Genomic DNA, 17,274 nt, shown 5'->3' on the forward strand with positions numbered 1-17,274 from the left:
CAGACACACCTCCGCCATCAACCACGTGGCCCAAAAACCGCACCCGCTTCTGCAGCAGATGACACTTCTTCGGAGCCAGTTTCAAGTTGTTCTCCCTCAACCTCTGAAACACAGTGCGGAGCCTCGACAGAGCCTCAACCTCTGACGGCGCGAAGACAAGAAGATCATCAAGATAGCACAAAAGCTTCGTGAAGTTCAGATCCCCAAAGATCCCAATCATCATTCTCATGAAGGCTGCAGGGCTATTACAAAGGCCCTGTGGCATGCGATTGTATTCATGCAACCCAAGGGGAGTCGTGAAAGCAGTGTACTTCTTGTCATCTTCATGCATTGGGATGTTGAAGAAGCCAGAGGTGAGGTCCATCGTACTAAAGAGGCAGTTACCACCCAGCGCGGCAAGACAGTCCGACTGGTGTGGCAAGGGATGAGCGTCTTTCAAGGTCCGAGCATTCAGCCATCTGAAATCAGTGCAGATCCGAAGCCCGCCATCCTTCTTCCATACCATAACCAGCGGTGAAGCGTATGCGCTCGAGGACTTCCGGATAATCCCTTTCTCCTCCATATCAGTGAGAGCCTGTCTCAACTTCTGATAGTGGGCTGGGGGAACCCTCCTGTAGGGCAAGCGAAAGGGGCGCTCATCCACCAGATGGATGCGATGTGTGTATCCTGTGACCTCGCCACAGTCCAGAGAGTCCCTGGAGAAGATGTCATGGTACTCGGTGAGCAGCTGAGTGAGCTGGGACTTGCATGCCTCACTAACCTGACAGGAGCTGAGGTCAATGTCACTGAGTCCGAGCTCTGACAAACTCCTAGCCGGCTGGACAGGGGGACAGGCACTATCTGTGGCGTTGGACTCATGCCTCCCTGCAACTGATTGCAGTCCCTGGAAAACATTAAAGTCCTCAATCGCCAAGCATGGAAACACATCAGCCAACTTGCAGTTCCTTTTCAGTGTGATGGCTTTGTCAGATGGATTGACAACAGTCATGGGTACCCACCTATCACCCCAGAGCGGTGTGACAAGTCGACCTACGAGGACACTGCGTGGCATGGCCTTGGAGTCTGTCGGCTCCACAACAACAGTGCTTCCAGCTGACATAGGCACCTTAGCAGGAAGTCTGCCCCAGACTAAGTGCTCGTGCCTCGGTAAGAGCGTCACGGCCTGGGTGAGCTTAACAGTACCTATCTTCTCAGGAACTGCACCACCCCTCCAGCGCTCTACATTCGTGAACATGGACAAGAACTGTTCAACGTCAGGACTAGACGGATGTTCCTGTCTGGACGCGATGTCCCAGTACTCAGTACCACTCTTGAGTACATGGGCCACATGTTTAATGACGTTTGTGCCGACTATCAGATCATCATGCTGACCGGGCACGACCAGAGTGGGTATGACAAAGGAAACACCATAAAGCTGCATGTTGAGGTCATAAAAACCATCAGGCCTAGTCTCCAGACCACCGCAGCCAATCAAGACAATGTTCTCTTCAGGCTGCTGCTTCTCAGGTAAAACACCCCCAGAGCGGAGCTTCTCTACTGCATTTTCACTGATACTGCATGACATAGAGCCAGTATCCAACATGCCATTAAGCTGCACACTCTGGTTGACAAGAACAGGAGCATAGAACAAGTCACTGAAAGCCTGAATCCTCTGTGTCGCCTGAATGACCATACGCGAACCCTGAGGTGCTTTGGCACACTTGTCTTCATACAAGTGAGCCAGGTCGGAGACATCAGTGAGGGATACATCTACATTACCCACACCATCCCTCTCTAGGTGTGGGTTTGGTAGTTTAACGGACGAGACTGACGACCAGCTCTTCCACCAGGCTGAGAACGGAGCTGGTTGGGCGGCTGAGGGTGAGGACAGTCCCTCTTCCAATGACCAGGAGACAAACAGTTTATACATCGGTTCTCCCGGCTGCAGTGGGAAAATGTGGAGTGATCCGGAGACTTACAAACCCTGCACAACCTCTGTGGTGCGTCTGGCACCCGCCCTGCGGCGTTAGCTGGCGGTTGAGTCAGCGTCGGTGTCCGGACTGCAGCGCTAACTGGAACCTGAGTCTGCATTGTGACCAAACGGTCTAGCAAGCTCACTAAACTCCTCATATAGTCATCACCGCCAGAGACAGGTGCGGGAGACGGTGCGGGAGACGGTGTAGGAGACCTTGCACAAAATGGTATAGGAGATGACCCATGAGCCGGGACGGGAGATGGCACCACCGGCACGGTCGTGTTCAAGTCGGGAGCCATGTCGACTACAGGGACATGAACCTGTGAATGGAACCTACGCTCTACCGCGCCTGCTTCACGTTGTCCACCTGCAGCAACACGGGACTTCCTCTCCAGCATGTGCTCATCAAGCCTCTCCTGGATCTCGCTAGCAGACCATTTCCCTGCGGACTTGAACTTAAAAACATTGGCAAGAGACTGATCTGGACAGTGTTTGATAAACATCATGCTTACCTCGTGGCTTGGCTCTTCAATACTACGGCCCTGCCACTTCAAGCATTCGTCAGCCACCTCCACTGTTTTATTAAGCCTAATCCAATACTCCATAGCGTCCTCACCTGGCTTGGGCAGCGTACTGTAAAAGTCCGCCAGGGGCATGCTCGAGTATGTGAGGTCACTAAAGTGTTGCTTCAGTACATCAAAAATAATGTGGGGGTTCGCTATGTGGTTGACAGATGTGTTGCGCAGCTTTATCCTCACCACGTCCCCTGCTTTCCCCATAAGCTTAGCTAGAATCTCATGTGACTGCTCACTAACTGGAATGGCTCGCTTCCTCAAATACAAAGTCATAAGGCTCTCCCACTCATGAACTGTAAACTTATCAGAGCTATCGCCCCTGAAAATAGGAGGCTCCCTAGCGTCTGTCTGCATTACTACTCTAACACTAGGAGCTGTCTCCAAACGCTGTTCAGCAGACCTAGCACTGTCTGTGTGTGTGTTTCTAAGCACTTGTGTTTCCTGCAGCTTAGCAGTGATTGACTCTCCTATCTTCTCTGCTAACCGAGTAATGAGCATGGCTAACTCACCCACTGGCTGCTCGCTGTTACCTAGCACAGCCCCTTCGCTGATACCTGGCCTGGCCCGTTCTACGTAGCGTGTGGAGGTGAACTGAGGAGTGCCAAATGTGGTCAGGTCTCTAGGTCCTGGTGCTCTGGTGTCTGGTTCCCCGCCCTCTAAGAGCTGCCCGAAACTCCTACCTACACCTAGCCGTAAACCCCCACCCACATCTAACTGGTACCCCCTCTCCATAGCACACTGGCGATCCAAAAGATCCTGATCAGCAATGTTACCCCCACCTACGTACGAACCACCCTCTGCCATGTTCCTACCTCTAACACTCAGATAAAATAAAAAATAAAATAAAAAAGTGAAAAGCTCAATTCATTTAAATAATTGAATCTAGAAATCACTAAGAGATTGAAACAATCACACACAATCAACAAATTCACCAATAGATTAATCACATATGCACATATCCAGTAGTTTAGATCAATAGATTATTCACACGAGTCCTTCAATCACATCAACATTAACCAGTTTTTCCTCTTTTTTTTTTTCGTGTGTTTTTCTTCCTTCAGTATATACAAATGTCCTGTTCACAAGCCCAGTCCATGGTAACCACAGCTATGACTGTCCAGTGTCCACACAGCTCAACTCCAGTCCACTGTAACATGAGTGTACAGTCTGTAGAACTACCTGAGGATGTCTGGGGCTTGATGACGACAGCAGCCTCCCGCGGCGAGCAACTGATGTCACTCTCAGAATCCAGGAGGGTCACGGCACCAATGTAACGGGGGCAGTCCTATGCTGTTCTATGCTGGTCAGCCTGCTGCATGCCCGTCACTCTCATCATTAGCTCTGCGTTGTGTTCTAGTTGGGTGGGGCCCCAGGTGTTGTGGGGGCCCTCAGTCTCTCATCATCATCATCATCATGATCAAGGAAGAAGGGGGGACACACAGGACTCTATTTGGCCCACCTTGCCATTTATTTTGGTTTCAAACCCTTCGACAAACGTCCAGTCCTCCAGCGGGAGCGGTGTTTCTTACGGACGTGGGGGTCGAAGTTCAACCACTGCCCGGACTTCACTCGTGTGCGTTAGAAGGAGAAACCGTCCACGGGACTCCGATGTAAGAAAGGATAAACAAGTATTTTATCCCACAGCTTGCAGTATCTTCTTACAGGGATACTCAAGGTTACGTTCTCCTCAACCAGCAAAACTGTCCTACGGTAAGAAACACGTGTGGCTCGGCTCGATTGCCGCTTGAGACTCCTCCCACAAAACAAAAATGGCCTCTCCCGCGTTCCCTCTTCCGTGTACCCACAAGACCTCTCTCTTAAAGCGACAGTACATGTATATGACGGTCGTTGGAAAACATACATAAAAGTAAATAATGACATAAAATAAAATGTAGTAAACACAAATAACAGCACACAGACAGGATTTGGTGATATTTCATACTCAAACAAAATAAAATAAAAACATTAATTTTAACCTGGTTACATATATAAGAGACTGTCCACAAAGAGGAAGTTTAGCATGTTGTAATATGATTACACCTGTGCCTTTGGATACTTACGTTTTCAAGTACCGGTACTTATTTTCTTATATTCGCAAAATATTGCATTTATTGCTGCATTTTGAATGTCGTGAAAAGTCACAAAACTGCTTTGAGCTTGAGTGATGCCTTGTATTTAAGTGATGTACACCATGTTAATGGGGACTTTTTTCCGTCTATATATTAGTGACATTTGTAAACTTTTCATACATTAAAAATATTGAGAAAATGTGTAAAAATATGTGCAAGCCAGCATGGATTAAATGCTAATGTATGATTTAATATTGTATTTGAAGTAGGTACCTTTCATTGTAATCATTTTTGCGGTCTCCAACACGTCACTCGCGAGCTACCGGTAGCTCGCGGCCCCTTTTCAAGTAGCTCGCCAAAGGGTTAATGAATCTTTCATAAATTTGAAAACTTTTTTTATTATTTATTTCTGATTGTCCCCTTTTTCTCCCAATTCAGTGGCCAATCGCTCCCTATTTTAGTTCCAACACCCACCCTCGTACTGCATGCGTTCGCCAGCTGCATCTCTCCGGCCGGCAGTCTTGAAGGAGACGCCTCGCCACTTCCGTGACAAGGTGAATCCAGGCCGAACCACTGCTTTTTCCAACAAACCCAGAGACGCTTTCATATGACGAACACAAGACGATCCCGCTCCCTCCCCAAGACAGCGCTGCCAATTATTGCTGCTTCATCAAGTCCGGCCATAGTCGGATCTGACGAGACCGAGGCGCGAACCCCGGACCCCAGTGTCAACTGCATCGACACAAAGCCGACGCTTAGACCGCTACACCACCGCGGACTATAAATTTGAAAATTTGATGAGTCAAATTTGTTTGGTCACTTGGAAAACCTGCTTACATTTATATCCAATCAAATTCACAGGTGTCCGGTCCCTCCTTACACGAAATGATTATTTGCTAATTAGTTGTCAATCAAACAGTTGCGCTGCTGTCAAGCTTGATGAGTCAGTGGTGATGTGAGATGGACAGCAACCATGACCGCGGCAGCTGCCCGTACCAATAAGAGGCTAAAAACATACTATTTTCACGGAGAGCGGGAAACAGAGTTTTGTTTCATAAATGTAAACGACAAGTGTGTGTGTCTGATCTGCGGAGCTAGCGTGTCAGTTGGTAAAAGATGTAACGTGGAGCGCCATTTCACCAAAGTCCACAGCAAGTTTTCACGAGACTTTCCTGCAGGTAGCAGTCTACGAAAAGAGAAGATAAAGGAGCTGAAAACTACGCTTCAAATACAACAGTCTCTGCTCACAAGACCAACGAAGAAGGCCAGAGCAGCAACGGAGGCTGCGTTTAAAGTGGCGCACGTCTTAACGAAGCACAAAAAGCCCTTCACCGATGGCAGGATTGTAAAGGAGGTATATGACTGCGGTGGCTGACACGTTATTCAGGGACCATAAAAGTAAGACAGAAATGCTGTCTGCTATTGCCGATGTACAACTTGGTGCTGATACTGTGGCAAGGAGAGTGTCTGCGCTGTCTGTGGATGCGGTAAAACAGCTGGACTCGGACACGAACAGGTGCAAATGGTTTTCATTTCAGTATGATGAGTCTGTCGACCCCAGTGAACAGCCCAGCTGGCTGTTCTCATTCGGATGGTGTTTGGTGACTTTTCCACCAAAGAAGAGTTTTTGACCTTACTTCCACTGAAAACCACAACCAGGGGAGTTGATATTTACAATGCAGTGAAGGACTATTTTGTAGAACAAAAGATCCTTATTGAAAAGCTGGTGTCTGTAACAACTGATGGAGCCCCTGCTATGACAGGTCGTCACTCAGGATTTATTGCGCACTGCAAAGCGGCCCGGACTTTCCAAAGTTTCTGAACTATCACTGCATCATTCACCAGCAGGCTATATGCGCAGAAGTTATGGAATTTGACCGTGTGATGGCGCCTGTTGTTAAGATCAACTCCATTCGAGCAAAGGCTAAGCAACACCGGAGCTTCAAGCTGCCGCTGGAGGAATGCTCTGCGGAGTATGGGGATCCCCTCCTCCACACTGAAGTCAGATGGCTAAGTCGGGGTAAGATACTACATCGCTTTCTTTCTTGCTTTGTGAAATCAAGGCATTTATGGAAACGAGGGAGGAGGATACCACCCTATTATCTGATGCAGAGTGGCTACTTGATCTTGCTTTCCTGACAGATGTAACTGAGAAAATTAATGACCTGAACCTACAGTTACAAGGCAAAGATAAAAACATATCTGATATGATCAGTGCTGTCAATGCGTTCAGTGCAAAACTGTCATTGTACATTCAGCAAGTGAAAAACAAAAGGTTTCAGCACTTCCCCTGTGTCTCAAATATGTTGGAAAGTCACACAGGTGCAGCCAGCGTTTTAAATGTTTCCAAGTATTGTGACCTCTTGTCAAGGCTTGGACAGGGGTTTGCAGACAGATTCAGTGACTTTGAGAAACTTGAGCCCTGTGATGGCTAACCCCTTCATGGATGTGGACATAAGTGAGATTTCAGGACAGATTGCTGAACTTTTCTGTGTTGATCCTGTAGAAATGGAAATTGAGGTAATAAACCTTCAAAATAATGTGCAGTTAAGGGCTCAACAGCATTCTCAGTATTTCTGGAGCTTAGTAGAGCCAGATAATTATAAGAATCTTCACCAAGCAGCTCTGAAAATGTCTGCTTTGTTTGGGTCTACATACCTCTGTGAGTCGGCCTTTTCTGACATGAATGTCATGAAATCAAAATTCAGAACAAGACTGACAGATGAAAATTTAAATGACTCCATAAGAGTGAACCTGAGTGGATACACTCCCGCACACACCACTCTTGTTGACTCCATGCAGTGCCAGTCATCTCACTAACTACAAAAGACTGAATACACATCACACATACAACTGTACATGTGAATACTCTTGTGAAGTGATACAGTGACATGTGGACAGATATAACAAAATGACAAGTAAGTAATAATATCTCTGTATTTGTAATTGCATTTTGTTTTACAGCATTCATATTTTAATTTGATAGTGTGAGATAGACTAGAAAGAAATGCATGCAGAAATACAAAACGCATATGCAGGTGAATTAAATACTTTTTGTGACGTTGTGGCGGACACTAGGGGCTATGCCTCTCACCCAGCAGGGCTGTGAGCTGGGGGTGTGGTTCACGTTCCCAGGCTTTCTGGTGCAAGGTTGTACCTGTTTCAGTTTGGTTTTGGAGCTGAAGAATAAAGTTCAAACTCGCCTTCGTCTCCTGTGTTTTTCCTCATCCTGCCACAACGTTTTAATACAAAATGTGAGTTGTGGAAACCAACATTTTGTGAACGTTCAGGCAAAACAAACTTATTCAATTTGTTTGAGTTGAAATAAGCTATGAGAATAAATGTTGCAAAACACGAGTAGCTCTCAGCCATTTTCATTTTGTAAAAGTAGCTCTCAGAGGGAAAAAGGTTGGAGACCCCTGCAAGTGTTTTTAACTTCGAGTGTAAAATTGCTGTTTTCTCAAAAATAATGATTTTTCATAGTTCAAAAACCTGATGTGATAGGCAAAAACTAATGCCAGATTTGGATTCAGCACCCAAAAGTTAGCTAGAATCCGTTGAAAAACCCCATGCAAGAAAAATTGTGTTGACCAGTGTAATAATTTAAAAAAAAAATTAGCCAGTACATTACCTTAGCACCAAACCAGGATCAAGATGCACAGGTAACAAAAACAATAAAGCCAGCTAGCTGCCTAGCTTAACATAATATAAAATGATAGAGAATGCACCAATGTAACTTGTAATATTTAAAAGGGTTGCCTCCTAACGGTCACTCTACAGTGTCTCGAATGAAGCATTGTCCACACATTAAATAACGTTTGGTGTTCCGTGTTTACTGTGGTCTACCATGCATACACAATCCTTTCCGTCTGGTGCATTTCCTGAATCTCCAGGAAAGGTCAGTGACGTCATCACCAAGCGTCGTGCAGACCATTACTGGATCATACCATTATATCCTGACCTATGGATATTACATCCCCCTTCTTTTAAAAAAAAACTTGATGGCATGCAAGTTCAGTAAGCTATAATGTCAACATAAATCTATCAATAACAAAATAGACATTTTCAATTATTGCACCAATGAAATAAATCTGCAAATGAATCTTCAATGGCCCTGAGTAGCTCAAATAAAATTCCGGAAAATCATGAACAATAATACATATATTTAAGTGCAACATCTATTCACATTTTAAACAACTTTTTTTTTTGCAACACAGTATCAATCTTTCTGCTTTTTTTTAGGTTGATTTCAAACAGTTACAGGTCAAAGATAACTTTTGGCTCAACCACACGTCATGACCTAGTAGTGGCGTGTTGTGGCGACACTCTTGGGGAACCTGACACACTTTGCTGTACAGTCTTAGACTCAGTGGTCTGGGGTTCTACCTGTTGGTCGTGTGTGTTAACTTCCTGACCTGCATCACATTCGTTGGTCTGTAGAAGGTGTCGTCAATTGCGTTGAAGCGCTTGACCCTCATCTGTGATGATGATGTAAGATCTTTGGGTCTCAGCTGGTCCCACAACTGTAGCGGGTTCCCACGTTCCAGCTGGCTGTTGGACTCGGACTGTGACTCCTGTCGGCAGTGCAGGTAGCATTTTGGCATTTCTGTCATAATATTGTTTTTGTCGTTTTTGGCACAGTTCTCTCCTGCCATGGACTGCGCTGCGACAAGCGAGTTCTGGTTGTAGCTGTTTTGCAGTGGTTGGAAGGACTGAGCGTAAGTTTCTGCTCATTAACAGCTGTGCTGGGGAGTTGAGTCCATCCACTGGTGTGTTCCTGTATTCCAATAAGCTGAGGTACGGGTCTGACCTCTGTGTGTGTGCTTTGTCCATGAGGGCTTTGGCTGTTTGCACTGTCTTCTCAGCCAACCCGTTGTTCTGTGGGTACAGGGGGCTGCTTGTGACATGCTCAAAGTCCCATGCCTGTGCAAATCTCTTGAAATCCTGTGAGCTGTAGCAAGGGCCATTATCACTCAGTACAGACTGGGCTATTCCAAATCTTGCAAACACGGCCTTCAGCTTCCGGATGACAGTTGGGGAAGTGAGGTTTGCGATTTTCTCTACCTCAGATTACCTGCTATAATAGTCAACTGCAAATATATGGTCAGTGTTGTTCCATTTGAACAGGTCGGTGGCTATGACCTGCCAAGGTCGTTCAGGAATGGGGTGTGGCAGCATTGGCTCTTTAGGGACAGAGTGGCGTCGCTCTAGGCAAATGCTACAAGATCCAACTAGTGTCTCTATTTGTTTACCCATCCCTGGCCAGAATAGAATCTCTCTCGCACGCTGCTTACACTTCTCCATGCCAAGATGGCCTGTGTGTATGCGCGCAAGCATGTCTGCTCTGAGTGATTTTGGCACAATGATTTTTTCTCCTTTTAACAGAATGCAGTCTGTCTAGGATATTTCATTCCTGTGATTCCAATATTCAGCGACAGCAGAAATTGTTTGACTGTCTCAGGCCACCCTGATTGGATAACCTGTCTCAAGGCTGAGAGTTGCTCATCCTTGGCTGTGGCAGACCTGATTTCTGCCATTTTCCGGTCGCTCACCGGAGCACTGCTGATCACTCTGTGTATTTGGGAATCCATGCCTTCACTCAGGGAGTTGTCACTGTACTCAATCGGCTTCCTAGACAGCGTGTCCACGACTGGTGTTTGCTTTCCAGGCTTGTGAACAATGTTGACACTGTATCTTTGCAACTGTAGTATCATGCGCTGGAGCCGCAGCGGTGCAGATGCCAAGGGCTTTCGCATGATTGACTCAAGCGGCTTGTGATCTGACTCCACGGTCACCTGACGTCCATACAGGTATTGGTGGAATCGTTTGCATCCAAAGAGCACGGCATACAGCTCCTTTTCAATCTGAGCATAGTTGACTTCCGTCTCATTCAGTGCCTTTGATGCATATGCAATTGGTTTCTCATCCTGCAGCAGGACTGCTCCTAAACCATGTTTGGAGGCATCCACCCACAGCTTCACATCCTTTGTGGGGTCAAAGTAGGCTAGTACGGGACCGGGCTCTCGTGTTAAGAGGCTTTTCACTTGCTGGAATGCAGCATCCTGGTTCGAGTCCCATACAAACTCACTGCTCTCTTTCAACAGTTCTCGGAGCGGGGCTGTTGCCCCCGAGAGTCTGGGGGCAAACTTAGACAAGTAAGTGATCATGCCCAATATTGTGTCTACCTCCGCCTTGCTCTGCGGTGGGGCATGTCTTTGATTGCTTTGACTTTGTTGGGGTCAGGCTGGACGCCCTCTCGTGTCAGTATGTGTCCATAATAGCTCACCTTGGGCACATAGATGATGCTCTTGTCTTTGTTCAATTTTATTCCTTTCTCTCTGGTTCTCTGCTGCATGGCACGCAAGCTGGCATCATGCTCCTCTTTGGTGTGACCATATACAATGATGTCATCGATAATGGCAGCGACATTGTGGAGTCCTTCATAGGCCTCATCCACCCGTCTCTGGAACTCATCTTGTGCAGATATGATTCCGAACAGGAGTCTCTTGAACGTGTATCTGCCATAGACGGTGTTAAATGTGATTAGCATGGATGACTCTTCGCTGAGTTTTATGTTCCAGTAACCAGACCTAGCATCTAATACGCTAAAGTACTGTGCCCCCGCCAGTCTTGCCGTAATGTCATCTAGAGTAGAGAGTGGATAGTGGGGTCTCTGGATGGCTTTGTTTAGGGGGCGGGGATCTAAACAAATCCTGAGCTTTCCTGTTTTGGGCTTTTCCACTACTACCAGTGCGTTAACCCATTCTGTTGGTTCAGTGACCTTTTGGATTATGCCCATTTTCTCCATTTCATCTAACTCGTCTTTGAGTCGGCTGCGCAAAGCATATGGGACGCAGCGAGGCGGGCACACCACTGGTGTTACTTCAGATTTCAGGCAAAGACTACACTCTCCAGGAAACAGCCCAATGCCCTGAAAAACATCCACATACTCATCCATCGGGCTCATGTGTGGCTCTGGCTGCGCATTGACCATATGCACTATTTTGACAATGTTCAGGTCTAGACATGCTCTCATGCCTAGGATGGGGGGAGCGCTTTCTGCACAGACTACACTACCGTTCAAAAGTTTGGGATCACCCAAACAATTTCGTGTTTTCCATGAAAAGTCACACTTATTCACCACCATATGTTGTGAAATGAATAGAAAATAGAGTCAAGACATTGACAAGGTTAGAAATAATGATTTGTATTTGAAATAAGATTTTTTTTACATCAAACTTTGCTTTCGTCAAAGAATCCTCCATTTGCAGCAATTACAGCATTGCAGACCTTTGGCATTCTAGCTGTTAATTTGTTGAGGTAATCTGGAGAAATTGCACCCCACGCTTCCAGAAGCAGCTCCCACAAGTTGGATTGGTTGGATGGGCACTTCTTTGAGCAGATTGAGTTTCTGGAGCATCACATTTGTGGGGTCAATTAAACGCTCAAAATGGCCAGAAAAAGAGAACTTTCATCTGAAACTCGACAGTCTATTCTTGTTCTTAGAAATGAAGGCTATTCCATGCGAGAAATTGCTAAGAAATTGAAGATTTCCTACACCGGTGTGTACTACTCCCTTCAGAGGACAGCACAAACAGGCTCTAACAGGTACTATTTAATGAAGATGCCAGTTGGGGACCTGTGAGGCGTCTGTTTCTCAAACTAGAGACTCTAATGTACTTATCTTCTTGCTCAGTTGTGCAACGCGGCCTCCCACTTCTTTTTCTACTCTGGTTAGAGCCTGTTTGTGCTGTCCTCTGAAGGGAGTAGTACACACCGGTGTAGGAAATCTTCAATTTCTTAGCAATTTCTCGCATGGAATAGCCTTCATTTCTAAGAACAAGAATAGACTGTCGAGTTTCAGATGAAAGTTCTCTTTTTCTGGCCATTTTGAGCGTTTAATTGACCCCACAAATGTGATGCTCCAGAAACTCAATCTGCTCAAAGAAGTGCCCATCCAACCAATCCAACTTGTGGGAGCTGCTTCTGGAAGCGTGGGGTGCAATTTCTCCAGATTACCTCAACAAATTAACAGCTAGAATGCCAAAGGTCTGCAATGCTGTAATTGCTGCAAATGGAGGATTCTTTGACGAAAGCAAAGTTTGATGTAAAAAAAATCTTATTTCAAATACAAATCATTATTTCTAACCTTGTCAATGTCTTGACTCTATTTTCTATTCATTTCACAACATATGGTGGTGAATAAGTGTGACTTTTCATGGAAAACACAAAATTGTTTGGGTGATCCCAAACTTTTGAACGGTAGTGTATGTCAAAATCTAGCATTACTGTTTTCTTTTTGTACCTGCAGGTTAACTTACAGGCACCTTTCACACTGAGTGTGTTCCCACCATATCCTGAAAGCCTGGACGGTGGGCCTAGCACTACATTTCCAAACAGTTGGTGGAATGTGTTTGCTGGTATTATGTTGGACTGGGCACCTGTGTCTATTTTAAACTTTAATTTGTGCCTCTGTTTGCCTATTTCCAATTCTGCAAAGGCCTGTTCCTTATTTGTGTTTTCATGCTGTTCAGTTATAGTGTCAATGTACAGTTCATCTTCTGATTGCTGTTCAGCACTCTCTGCAATAGCATGCACTTTCTTTGCTTTATATTGTGCTTGATGATGCTGTGGTGGTGTCCTACACACCCTAGCATAGTGGTTGAATTTTTTGCATTTGTTACACTGGTGGCCCTTTGCTGGACATTCCTCGGTGCGGCTGTGCTCTCCTCCGCACGCACCACATCCTTTGTTTTGCATGGCACGGTTAGCGTCAGTTTTGTTTACAGTTTTGCGGTCGTGACGTGCCTGTCCTCTTCTGAACGGCTTCTTGCTAACTGCATCTACAGACTGGTTGATTACGCCTGCGGTGGGGGAATCCATTGTTTTTAATTGCTGCTGTGATATTTCGTGTGATCGTGCTATGTCAATAGCCCTTTCCAGTGTTAGCTCTGGACCTACACAGAGAAGCTTTTCTCTCACTCTTGTTGAGTTTGTGGCGAACACAATTCTGTCCCTGACCATCTCGTCACTGTTAGGATAATCACAGTCCTTCACTAGCAGTCTTAATTCAGTCACAAACGGGTCGAAATTTTCACCTTCACCTTGCATCTTTTCGTGGAACTTGTAACGTGCAAAGATGGGGTTAGCTTTGGGCATTACGTAGGCTTCAAAGCCGTCATAAGAGGTTGTCAATACCTTTTTCTGGTCTGCAGTGAGAGTCCATGTATTGAAGACGTCTCTTCCCTTCTCTCCAATCCATAACAGCTAGTAGCTGCATTTTTCCTCCTCCTTTTATCCGGCAAACATAAGCTCCACATGCTGGCCAAACTTTCTCCACGCATCGGGAAGGTTGGACGAGTCCCAATCCATCCCTGGCATCGGAACACCGGTAGCCTCCATCTCTCGTCGTCAGGTCGATATGAGCACTAGAGAGTTGATTCTGACACCGTGTAATATTTAAAAGGGTTGCCTCCTAACAGTCTCTCGAATGAAGCAATGTCCACACATTAAATAACGTTTGGTTTTCCGTGTTTGCTGCGGTCTACCATGCATACACATCCCTTCCGTCTGGTGCATTTCCTGAATCTCCAGGATAGGTCAATGACGTGATCACCTAGCGTCGTGCTGGACTAGACCATTAATGGATCATACTGTAGCGAATTCGGGGGGCAGTCTGGGAGACCGTCGCCACAGCCGGGTCGCGAACCCGTATCGCTCGCTCCGCAAGCGACAACGTTAACCAGTCGACTGAAGGGTCCGACCCCTTAGCCAAGGACCAACGTGTCTACTTATCCATGCACGTTACAATACCATAATATCCTGACCTATGGATATTACATAACTCAAACATTTCACAATACTTCCTTATTACCCCGATGTTTTGTATTTTTTTAAATGTATTTATTTATTTATTTATTCATTCATTGGTTGCCGTATGTAATTCCAACAACAGAATTTGCTGTAAAACTCTCGTTTTTCAAGCTGACAATCACTATAGGCTGTAGAAAACCCTGTAGCTCCTGCTAGCGAACATGTGCTTCATGTTGACTTACCGGGATTCCCGGTAGAAAAGTGGAAAAACGATGTAAGAAAACTGGCTCCTCTCGTCAATAATCTTGTCGCTAACAGAAGAGTACCTTATTAGCAAGGATTGATATACATTAACCGAATATTTTCATGTTGTATGACTATTTTTTTTTTAAATTCTCACCAAGATTTTCCACAAGTAGTTTTTCACTGCAAGAAGCCTTTGTCGCACGCACGCGCTCTCTACTGGGCATCACCCATAATGCGCAGTGATTTATTTTTTTGGTTTTAACCCTTTGATAACCCAACATTTGATGCGGGTTACACATGCGCGACTCACATCTGTGTTTGACTCAGATCGGGCAGCGACAAGACTATGCAACACTTGGGGCGTCCGGGTTACATAGCGGTCTATTCCTTTGCCTTTCAACACGGGGATCGCCAGTTCGAATGTTACCTCCGGCTTTGTCGGGCGTCCCTACAGACACAGTTGGCCTTGTCTGCAGATGGGAAGCCGAATGGGGTGGGTATGTGCCCTGGTCGCTGCACTAGCGCCTCCTCTGGTCGGTCGGGGCGCCTGTTCGGGGGGGGGACTGGGGGGGGATAACATGATCCTACCACGTGCTACGCCCCCCTGGCGAAACTCCTCACTGTCAGATGAAAAGAAGCAACTGGCGACGCTACATGTATCGGAGGAGGTATGTGATAGTCTGCAGCCCTCTCCGGATAGGCAGAGGGGGTGGAGCAGCGACCAGGAAGGCTCGGAAGAGTGGGGTAATTGGCCGAGATAAAGAGGGGGCGAATAAAAAAAAAGAAAAAAGATATGCAACACTTCCTGTTTTGACTGCAACCTAAAGAAAGTTATTCCTTTATAACCTGCACATTTTTGGGATTATCAAAATTCTTTTAAAAACTTGCTCATGTCGCTGCTCGATCTGACTCAACCGTAGTCACGCATTTCTACGCATGCGCACCGTTGACTCAGATCGGGCAGCGAGAGCAGCATTGTTCGAGCGAGCTAGAGGGTGAATGAAGAGAGGGAACGGCAATAACGAGAACAAATGTTTTTTTATGAGGTTGGTTCTTGCTCATACAGTCATAACTGTGCACAGAAAATATTAGGCTGATAGCTCCCGTAGTACGCGTGAAGGGGATAATAAGTAGGCTACACAGACCATCCATAGGCAGGTTGCACAAAGTGATGGCTCAATTACTATAATGCACATCACGGTAGAATTGATTTTCTTTTTGCAAATTAACTTTAACAAACAAATAACTCTGACGCGTCTATTCGGAGTTCAAGAGAGGTCACGGCGTGGATATTGTATTGGATATAAAGCAATCCACGCAGCGGCTTTACACACCTCGGTCACGATGGTGGAAGTGTACGTGCTCCGATCATACTCCCATCCGTCCAGGCAGCCCTCTCGCTGCACATCGGACAAGTTTACGTCAACCCCGGGAATCAACCCTCTCTCCGAAAAGCCTTCTATCGCATCGAGTTTGTATCTGAAGCAGCTGCTGGGAACCAGTCCTCCGCCGCTTTCCTCCACTGGGATACTGCTGTTTCTCCAAGCGGCGCTCAGGTTGGCGTGTGCGGGGATGAGGCAGCGGTGGGATGGCGTGTCGCCAAGGAAGACGATGGACAAACCGGAGAAGCCGTTCGGGATGATGCTGAGACACAGAAAGAAAAACACCGACCGCTGAAATGGACCCCATTCCCCCAGGAAAGCGGTGACGTCCTCGTAGTTAGGCATGCTGGAAGTAACTGGGATTTCGAGCTGGTTTAGTCGCAGGGGCGCCGCATCACCATGGGGCACGTTAATATGATTGCTATCGGGGGAGTACATGACAGCGGGAGCTCCACAGGGACAACTTTCTTAATCTCACTTGTCGTTTTTCAACACATTTGTACCGGACCCGGGGTGTGTCTTTCAACTCACGTGTTACACTGATCCGCTCTCTACAATAAGGGAAGTGTGTGTGTGTGTGTGTGTGTGTGTGTGTGTGTGTGTGTGTGTGTGTGTGTGTGTGTGTGTGTGTGTGTGTGTGTGTGTGTGTGTGTGTGTGTGTGTGTGTGTGTGTGTATTGCAGTCTAATGCAGTAGAGGGGAAGTTCATGCCCACTTCCCATAACCACACTAATTGATAAGTAACTAGCTCTACATAAACGAGAAGTGTTCCCGTGACGGCAAAATGAACAGTGTTTGAACAAATCTTTTTCAAATTCACCACCAATAAGTCTTGCATGTAATGAATCGTATGCACTGAACGTGCTGCATTGACTCGGTACGGTGATATGAAGCTGGAAAGGGTCAGATTGTGCATAATGAATCATCTGGAGTGGTACAGTGTTATACTGAATAAGCTCCAAGGTCGCTCTGCATCCAGAAACACTTCAAGTTCAAAGACTCAGATGTGAGCCTATAAACCAGCAGTAAGCAGGTCGTGTCTGAACGGGATGTTGAATTAGTCACATGCTTAACAGGAGGGTAATTAAACACCCATTAATCCATCAAACAACCAGTTCAGGAATCAGTGGATTTTGGGGGAAATTCTTTACCTGACTTTGGACTGTTACATTCAATGGTCACATTAGCCAAATAATGTTGTCTGAATAAACATTTTAATTGTTCTCCTTTCCATCT

The 17,274-nt window shown here is 46.1% G+C and overlaps 1 protein-coding gene across 1 annotated transcript in view; it reads right to left on the bottom strand.

Moving 5' to 3' along the window:
• slc22a21 (solute carrier family 22 member 21) overlaps positions 1-16,476 on the bottom strand; it is a 76,271-nt gene extending 59,795 nt beyond the window's left edge. The window contains exon 1 of the mRNA XM_056284295.1: positions 15,992-16,476. Within this exon, the coding sequence (XP_056140270.1) occupies positions 15,992-16,384 (393 nt within the window). The 5' untranslated portion in view covers positions 16,385-16,476. The remainder of the gene's footprint in view (positions 1-15,991) is intronic.
• Between the last annotated feature and the right edge of the window lie 798 nt (positions 16,477-17,274).

Source organism: Lampris incognitus, chromosome 8 (genome assembly GCF_029633865.1).
Source record: "Lampris incognitus isolate fLamInc1 chromosome 8, fLamInc1.hap2, whole genome shotgun sequence".
Taxonomy (NCBI): domain Eukaryota; kingdom Metazoa; phylum Chordata; class Actinopteri; order Lampriformes; family Lampridae; genus Lampris; species Lampris incognitus.